The sequence below is a fragment of the Ziziphus jujuba genome, chromosome 4, assembly GCF_031755915.1.
Source record: "Ziziphus jujuba cultivar Dongzao chromosome 4, ASM3175591v1".
Taxonomy (NCBI): Eukaryota; Viridiplantae; Streptophyta; class Magnoliopsida; order Rosales; family Rhamnaceae; genus Ziziphus; species Ziziphus jujuba.
The window spans coordinates 16,873,646-16,883,552 of record NC_083382.1 but is presented as its reverse complement, the minus strand read 5'-3'; the positions used below and the strand labels follow the sequence as shown (position 1 = coordinate 16,883,552).

Genomic DNA, 9,907 nt, shown 5'->3' with positions numbered 1-9,907 from the left:
AATCAATTTGTAGTATTGTGGGAGGAATAAGGGGATGTTTATAGAAGTATGTTTTCAGTGCAGGTAATTTTTGGTTAGTCCTACCCTTAGGGGAGGTGCTGCCAGATTTTCCGTTGGAAGGTTCGGTGGTATTTCCCTGGGATCAGGGTTTGTCTAGGGTTCCGGGAAGGAATTCTGGACGGGTCCTGACAGATAAACTAATTGATGGAAATTAAAATCAATTTCTAGGAAACTAATTCCATAAAAAATAATTCCCTAAAAATAATTTAAGTATAACATTTTTACGATTGACCTTAAATGGAAATATTAATACAACTTGAGAAAAACGCAATTATTGTTAATCTTTTTTCTTGTAATTTTTTTATAGTTAATAAAAGCAAATATCTCAATCCCAATCAATTTTAGAAGTTTCGATAGGATGTGCTTCTTAAATCAAATTTGTGAAAATGATCAAAACTTAAAAAGAAAAAAAGACGTTAATACAACTTGATAAAACACAATTATTGCCAATCTTTTTTCTTTTAATTTTTTATAGTTAACGAAATCAAAAATTTCAATCTCAAAAAATTATACAAGTTCCGATCGGATTTGCTGCTTAAATCAAATTTGTGAAAATCAACAAAACTTAAAAAAGAAAAAAAGAAAAAACGAAATTCAAGTTTGGCCACCGTTTTCAACCCCACCAGAAGCAACCATGATAGCACCATTATGTCTCCTTAAAGATGCAAATCATTCCAATTCAATCAGGTATTTTGAGCTCTCTTTTGCTGTCTTTAATTTCTCTCTTTTCTCTTAATCTTTTGAGTCAGTCTACTGAGAAAGCAACCAAATTCCAAATCCCAACTTGCATCTTTAATTTCCTTTCCATTGAAAGAGAGGCCAGTTACATTAATTTCTCATTAGAAATTAATCCAATTAACCTCACACCTTTCTATCCAGTACACTCCTTTTTCTATATATTCCATATGAAATTATATATTAATATATTATACACAGTGACTTCCACCAAGATTCTGTGTCTCTCCCTCATGGGGGCTCTTGCAATTGGTGTCGCAGTACTCCTCGGAGTAGTTTATATTGTGCATCAAGTGTGTGGAGATAGTTTCAAGAGGGTTGGCGATAATAATATTGGAAACTGTGATTACTTTCAGGGGAATTGGGTTTATGATAATTCATATCCGCTTTATGATGTATCTGACTGTCCCTTCATTGAGGATGAGTTTGATTGCCTAAACCATGGTCGCCCAGATAAACTCTATCTTAAATATAGATGGCAGCCTTCTGGATGCAATTTGACGAGGTACATTCATACATAGACATATAAATATTATATATATATATATATATATATATGTCTATTTTGATAAAATTATCTATAGATGGTAATCATGATTGCCCTTCAGTCGTCTTTCTCTCTTTGCTGTTAATTCGTATATATACAGTTTTTATATAACGGAAAATTTATAAAGAGAAACTATAAGAATTAACAGTCATCATATCTATATAAGTTATGTAATTTGATAGTTGTATATGATTTTTTTATTATAAATTCCTCATTGTATTAAATAAATATATATATATATATATTTATCATAGTCATATCTATCAAATTTAAAACCAATTCTAAAATTCTGCATATATATATATACATATATATATTTGTATATTATAGTTTGAAATTTAATTTTAATACTATTTAGATAACATGCACCTTTCTATGTTTTCTTTCTTTCTTTTTATTTATTTTTTATTTTTTATTTTTTTAATAATAAAGGATACAAAAGTGCAAAATATTGAAAACAATTTCAGTACTTTTCACTTTAGCATATTCTAATTATAAAATTTACACATTTAAATACAAGGCAATAATTAAACCTTATGGTCAAAACTTAAACAAGGCCAAAATTTAAAGGAAATTGAAAAATCATGGGTTTAATTTAAATTACCGAGTAAAAATGTTTAAGGTATGAATAGCAAAACGTTAAAAGTTAAGAGACTTAAAATGCAATTAATCCTTTCCTTTTTCTTTTTCTTTTTTTTTTTTTTGGGTTTATTGGTGGTTAATTCGTTTGCTTTGTTATGCAATCTCCTGTGAGATAATTTGGAAGCTGAGAACTATATTAAAGCCAATGCCCATGGAAATTAGTTAAGTTCTTAAATTTTAATTTCCAGTTTGACATGCTTTTGAATTGATCATTAACGTATCCCTTGTTTGGTAACATTTCTACTTTTAATTTTTCGTTTTCTCTTAAAGGTTTTATTAAAATTGTGTATAATTGGTGTCCAATTTAAATGATTGTTAGGATTCTCATTTTGATACAAAGCTATTGAAAAAAACCAAAAAAACAAAAAATAGAAATGCTAAATAGAAAACCATTTCAATCTATGTATAAATGAAATTCATTTTGATGACTTTTTTTTTCCTCTTTTTATTATAAATGACTATCATAAACATTAAGAAACGATCTTATCATTTCTTAATTAATGTTTTTTTTTTTTTTAAATTAAGTTTTGCCTACTGATTATTTTGATAGAAATTATAATTCAGGTTACTTATGGACAGATAAAAGTTGAAGATCAGACCGTATATGAATAGAACTTATAGCAGTGTCTCGAAAAACAAGTATTTTTTATTTTGCCTTGGTAATATTCCAAAAGTTAACAAAAGAGAATCAAAACAATTAAGAAGAAAAGAGACCTTGTTTTATGGGAATTAGGAAATGAAGTGAATGAAGGAGGAGAGGAATAATGGTGGACTTGAGAGGCCAAATATTTAGTTTTTTTACATGCAATTCGCTGGTGATCTAACTTCTTCTCACGAGATATTTTTATTTTTAAAAGTTGTACTGTTCTTTTTCTTTTTCTTTTTTCTTTTAATGAAAAATCATATTTGTGGCAATTTAATTTGCTACATTCACTTACTAGGTTCTTAGGTTTAAAAAAAAGAAAAAAAAAATTAAATACAGCAGTACTTGCCATATCAAGATAGATCCTACTTAGTATGACACGAGAAATAACAAATTTCTTTTCCATTCATCACCATTATTACTGGGTTCATTGAAAAAAGTTGTGGCGGGCCTCACTCGTAAAGTGTATTATTAAAAATTTAAAATATATTTTATATAATAATTAAAATGTAGAATTTTTTTATTTTAATATTCTATTATTTAGAAATTGCAATTTATGTCTAATTTTCTGTATTTTTTATATAATATGAGTTTATCTTATTTTATTTTTAAATTTAAATTATATGATAATTAATTGTCTCTTTCCCTTCGACTTTACGTAACCTCTCCTTAGATTTTATCAATTATTTCTGTTGCTTTTTTTTTTGGATTGTTTTGTACGGTATATGTGTGGTTAGATTGGGATAATCATAATTTTATCACCGACACCTTTGGTAAAATGATTCCATCACTTCTTTTCCACATTCTATACAAATCCAAACTTAGGTGCGGTTTGTTTTCTAAGTTAGCATTGATATGGTGAGTCAAACTCACATCATATTATGTTGCCATGATATTTTAGCATGAAAACTTATTTTGTTAGTTTTAAATCATTTTAATAGTAGTTAAGATTTAAAAATAAATTAGTAATCTAGTATCTAACTTATTAAAAGATTATAATTTTCTTTTTTTGGGTAAAATAAATCCTATATCAATTCAAAAACCATCAATTTACTTTTAAATCATGGTTTTTAAAATAATGCAGAAATTAATAAAGAAAATCCTGAATCATTTGATGATCAATGTAATGTGAGCTTGGTTGTAAATATAATTTATTTTATTGAGTCAATAAAAATTAGAAAAGCAAAAATATTTTATGGAACTGTTTATTCTTTCTAAAAATGTAATTCTAGATCAGCATATCGTTTTTTGTGGTTTATCTTCTCATAACAATGGATTGCAATTTAAAAAAGTAGACCAGAAATTATGATTTCTCACCTATCATATATATATATATATATATATTTCCTAATATTATAAAAATGCGGAATTACATAAATATTTTTAGATAAAATATTTATGGGAGTAAATTAAATAAAACTTGGTCCAATAAAAATTTGAAATTGTCTAGTCCAATTTAATATCAAAAAAAGATTTTTTTTTTTCTTTTTTGGTAAATAGGATTTGTATATATTTACTAAAACATATAATATAAAAATATATATTTCATTTATGGTGAGAACATTTGGATGTTTTTATTGTGTGGACGTCTATAAAAACGACAGTTTTTGAAAAAGTATCGTCAATACTATTATACAAACACAAGTATTCACAACAATTTTTTTCAAAAATCATTATTTTTAAAGACGTCTACACGATAAAAATATATGGAAGTACGTACCATAGAATTTTTATATAAATATATATAGATGATCCATATCTTAACCGCATAAATTTTTAAGATTAATAGTAATTTTTCATCATTTAGATTCAAAGATTTAAAAGGTTAATTAAGAGATCAACTTGTCATTCAATGAGCAATGTATAGTATAATATATATTTCTGAATTTGGACAGTCTTGTTATTTAACCATCAATACAGCATAATATCACCAGAACTATTTAGATTATTAACAAACACTTTCTTGGTGTAGATTCGATGGTGGAGAGTTTTTGGAGAGATTTAGAAACAAAAGCATTATGTTTGTGGGGGACTCGTTGAGTTTGAACCAATGGCAGTCGCTCACTTGTATGCTACATTCAGCTGAACCCAATGCTACATTCTCATTCGTCAGAGGTGGAGGGCTTTCCACATTCACATTCCCTGTGAGATATAATATTTTTATTTCCTTATTTTTAATTCGTCGCAATTTCAATTTGAATGTCACTACTCACAACATTTTTTTCTTTGCATGCTGTATACAAAATAATACATATGTCCAAAGTATGAATATTTATTAATATGGGCTATACCCAAAAAAAGAAGAAGCATTAATCTTTAGGTTCACATAGTAATTAATTAGGAAAAATGTAATAAAATTTGTTTTCTGTTCTAAAATTTTCTGCATTTATATATATATTTTTAGAAATTTGATTAACATTTTCGTAAAATTTGGGAAATCTGTACACCAAATATCACTCGCCACATAAAATTTTCGCCTTTCGCAATTTAATCTCACATATGATTTTTTATTTTTATTTTTATTATTATTATTATTATTATTTGTGTTCTTCTTGTATCACTCAACCCTGTAAACTTCATAAACAATGCTTCCACATTCGATCTTTTTTTTTTATTTTTTATTTTTGGTTATTTATTTATTGTTTTAACTGTTTAAAGGTATATTTATTTGCGTATGCAAACAACCGGATTAAGGAGGCATACATTCATCGGGAAGAAAAAATAGTTAATATTGTTAACAAACCTTACACATGACATGACTTTTAGCTGTCCCATAATCTTTAAATATAAAGGTAAGGGGTAATAACTTCATTAACTGTATATAAAATTCAAGAGAGTAATAATGCAAAAAAAAAAAAAAAAAAAAAGGTTTACAAAACTAAAGTACAATTTTCAAAATTAATTGGAAGAAAAAAAAAAAAGGATATTGGTGAGGTCTATTATATTTGTATTCCAATATTATGTAATTTTCATTGGATTGTTTTTATTTTGAAATATTATAACTGAATGCATGAAAAATATTATTTGGTATTTGCATTAATCTTCTGTTCATATATATGTACACCTAGGCAAAGATTTGCATGACTGATGAAGGGTAAAAAAGTAGTAACTAGATTATTTATTTTTTGTTTCTTATCCATAGTCATTATTATTTATTTAATTTCTAAATATATGCTAAATTTTCAAAAGATTTCTTATAAATTTTTAAATTAATGGTGTCCAAATGTATTTAGCACTAAATCAAGGGTCTAAAAGCAATTTTTCCCCCTGAATTATTGTGCATACAATATTTAGGAATACAATGTTAAGGTGATGTTCTCCCGCAATGCGTTCTTGGTTGACATTATGAGCTCAACTATCGGTCGCGTTCTAAAGCTGGACTCAATCGAAGGAGGGCAATTATGGAATAACGGCACTGATGTATTGATCTTCAACACGTGGCATTGGTGGATTCATACTGGAAGAAAGCAACCGTACTTTTCCTATCTATATTTATGTATATCATTTTAATTTTATCATATATTAGTTTGCCCAAAAACTTGCATATATAGCTGATAAGGAAAAAAAAAAAAAAAAGCTGATAAGTTTCTTATTTAGGAATTTTGGATGGATACGTTTTTTTTAACCTTTTTTTTTTTTTGTTTTTTACACGTTTATTCAGTTAAAGTTATGTATTATTTTGGACAAAAATCTATCTAGAATTTTTGAACAAGAAAAAAATCAATAGCTTAATTTAAAGATATATATATATATCATCATCTTATAATTTTGTAATGCATATTAGATGGGATTATATTCAAGAGGGGAATACAATGTACAAGGATTTGGATCGCTTGGTGGCGTACGAGAAAGGGCTAAATACATGGGCTAAATGGGTTGACTCGAATATCAACCAAACCAAAACTATGGTGTTCTTCCAAGGAGTTTCCCCGGATCATGACAAGTGAGTATCCACACAACTATATACACTCGTTTTTAGTAGGTGGATCCGTTGGTATATAATAAGAATAAGAAAGACCTATCAAATCAATTATTTCTATATTTTACTTTAATCAATATGGTCAAATCTAATAAAACAAATAAGAAAATAATTGAACGTCTATAATAAAAGTGTAATATTTGAACGTACGGAGAGATTAATTGCATCTATATATATATAACGTAAGGAGAGATTAATTGCATATATATATATATATATATAATGGAGCTCAGGAATGGATATTTTTGATATTTTAAATTGAAAATAAGTAAACACAATTATTTAGAACTGCTGGCTAACATATATTTGTTATAACATGCAATCTAATGAGTTTAGATGACATCAACTTAAAAAGTTGAATATAATCCTATATATACATATATATATATATATATATATCTGTATAAACATATACACATGTACACAAGTCTATGATAGAATTGATTTGGTAATTTTAAACTAAAAACATGCCATATATCTTTTCAAATTTGCTTTAAAAATGACACAATCCAGTTTAATAAATCTATAATTATTAATAGGATTAATTGTATTTTAGTAAACTCTAGTTTTAGAAGGTTTTCAAACTTAAGACATTTCAATTTAGCCTCAAGTTTCAATTTGGTCCAATTAGATTTTTAGCCAACAAAGGTCAACGGTTTGAAGTGAGTGCAATTCTTTTATAAATAAAGGGCTTAAATTTCAACAAATTAAAAACATACGATATAAATTAAAAATTCCTATCCACATGTGGATAGGTGGGTTAAAAAATTTTGCACACCTATTTACATGCCCAAACAATCCTGGGCATAAAAATTCTAGATAATAGAATTTTCATATGTATATATATACTGATATAACTAATTTTATGTTATGTTGATATAATTGTTTTATTATTAAAACTTCTTTTATTAAAATTTTTTTAAAATTGAGATTTAAATTATATTTATAATTTTTTAGGTCTTTCAAGGATTCATTTTGTCAAAATAGAGATATTAATATGTTAGTAAACCTATATTTGACTACTAGTTAAATTTTAGATCTCATCTTTTGATGAGAACCAAAAGATAGTAAAAATTATCTTATCCTAAAACAATCAAGTTGATCAAATGTGACATGGACTGCATATATTTAAGGGTGTTCAATGAATCAAGATATTTGACAAACATCTTTTGACAAATCATGTTGGCCATTAATGGGCACATCCAAGGGTAGATGAGTATTGGAAAGTTATGAGCAGTTATCTCATAACTTATATATCACTAGATTTATCCATTATTTTATAATAATAATCTGTTGAAAATATGCTCCAGGCATAAGATATATAAGATGGAAACATGTTGACATGTCTAATGTTGAGAGTGTGATATTAATGACTTAATATTAAAATCCTAGTTGAATAAATGGTAACTCTTAAGACTGTCCGCATCCATAGATCTCTAACATAAAATGAAAATGAAATTGCCTACAGATAAAGCGTCTCTAGGGTAGGGTAAATTCACTTTTGCTTTTATTTTTTAAAACATTGAAATTTAAATACAAATTGTGACAATTTTATTCAGTTGGAATTTTCGGTTATATCTTTTTATTTTCATCTATGATTAAAGTCCAAATATGAATATCTTTCTAGAATTTACAATTTTATGCGAGTGAGCAGGACGGAGCCATTAAATTTTGTTTTAAGCCCAAAAAATCAAATTGGAACAGATATTGTAAATTAGAAAGTCTTCGCAATGTTCTAATTATAAATAAGGACCAAAAGTACAATCACTTCAAAAATAGAAACGTCCCTCTACTCTTAATCCTTTTAATTCTTGACTTTGATCATAAAATAGTCATCAAAACACGGCCACGAACATATGAATATGCAAAAAGACATCAGTTTATTGATTTTATTATCTCTGCGGGACAGACGGGTAAGAATGTCTAGTCCTCACATATGTGCGCGTGAGATTCTGGTTCAGTTCATCGAATAATAAAAATTCACCAAATAATTGTCCCCCAAATACTACTTCTTGACCTTAATTAATATTCCATTAAATCTGTCTAATTTATTCTATATGCATAAAAAGTTGTTTATATTTTACTCATGTTTCATGAAGTGGAAGTGATTGGGGGGAGCCACGTGCAAACTGCAGCGGACAATCACAACCAGTTGCTGGATCAACCTATCCGGGAGGTCCAAACGCAGCAGAGAAAGTGGTAGACAAAGTTCTTGGAACTATTTCAAAGCCAGTGTATTTGCTAGATGTCACAACACTTTCACAGCTTAGAAAAGATGGTCATCCTTCTCAGTATGGCTTCGGGGGCCACAGAATCATTGATTGCAGCCATTGGTGTTTACCTGGAGTACCTGATACTTGGAATCAGCTCCTCTATACAGCTCTCGTTCAAAACTAGCTTCTTAAGGATTTTATTTACATATGTACGTGTAATTAAAGCAACAATTAAAACAACAATGAAGCAGCAAGCATCCATCTTTCCCAAGACCTACGTATCGATTCCCAGCCACATATCGCTAAACAAAGTTCTGATACATACCTTTTGTAACAGCTAGATTGCTTCAAACCGTGATAATGATGCTTCAACTCAACCTTGGTGTATCACACCTGCCTCTCTCTCTTTGTGTATCACACCTGCCTCACTTGTGTGCTAACTGTCTCGCTCGCTTGTCTCAAGCAGCTGCATCAACGCTCCCTTTATACAAGGTTTAGTCTCGGTTGCTAAACACATAGCACCGGGTGTAAGGAGGAGCGCACATATGAACACATAAATACATAGCACATACACGTTCACTTCTTGTTTGATTAAATAGATATATTATTAGCCATACTTAAATAAAATTCTTAATATGATAATTAATATAAGGTCTTTTTTTTTTTTTTATTCTTTGGATCGCATTAAGAAAGATATTTAAAATTATATTTATTAATTATTAGATTTTAATGGGATTCATTTTCTCTAAATGAGGTTTTAGTATTTGACTAAATCTATATTTAACAATTTTTTAAATTTTAAATTCTAATATTTGATATGATCAAATAGTTATTAAAGGTAGACCTCAGTTTAACAAAGTAAGATAGATTTTATTTGAAACTAACAATATATATTATAGAGTCTGGTTCACATCAAAATTATATGATCGTTTTAAATAAGTTTTTTCTTTATTAGCCCTTGGATCGTAAAAAAATTACGATTTAAAATTTAAAAAGTCTACAAAATATGAATTTAATTGTATATTAAAATTCTGTTTAAGAAAATTAAATTAAACAATACAATATACTAGATTAGCTTTTAGAGATTA

At 27.6% G+C, this 9,907-nt stretch overlaps 1 protein-coding gene across 2 annotated transcripts; it reads left to right on the top strand.

Annotated features, from left to right (window-relative positions):
* Window positions 1-458: 458 nt before the first annotated feature.
* LOC107417279 (protein trichome birefringence-like 43) lies at window positions 459-9,407 on the top strand. Of its 2 annotated transcripts, XM_060816246.1 has the most exons (6): window positions 459-747; window positions 1,152-1,300; window positions 4,600-4,771; window positions 5,922-6,100; window positions 6,412-6,570; window positions 8,706-9,407. In XM_060816246.1, exons 3-6 carry the CDS (start codon window positions 4,646-4,648, stop codon window positions 9,001-9,003), a joined length of 762 nt encoding a protein of 253 aa, XP_060672229.1. In that variant the 5' UTR covers window positions 459-747; window positions 1,152-1,300; window positions 4,600-4,645; the 3' UTR covers window positions 9,004-9,407. The 2 variants fall into 2 exon arrangements, with proteins under 2 accessions (XP_060672229.1, XP_048327318.2); XM_048471361.2 differs by lacking the exon at window positions 459-747 and having other exon boundaries at window positions 758-1,300.
* Window positions 9,408-9,907: the final 500 nt, after the last annotated feature.

What these genes read in the sequence shown, in the direction of transcription:
- LOC107417279 (XM_048471361.2), top strand. Translation starts at nt 966, where the DNA reads ATGAAATTATATATTAATATATTATACACAGTGACTTCCACCAAGATT. An exon ending in TCTGGATGCAATTTGACGAG is followed by an intron (nt 1,301 to 4,599) that starts GTACATTCATAC and finishes TTCTTGGTGTAG; the next exon opens with ATTCGATGGTGGAGAGTTTT. An exon ending in GTTTCCCCGGATCATGACAA is followed by an intron (nt 6,571 to 8,705) that starts GTGAGTATCCAC and finishes TGTTTCATGAAG; the next exon opens with TGGAAGTGATTGGGGGGAGC.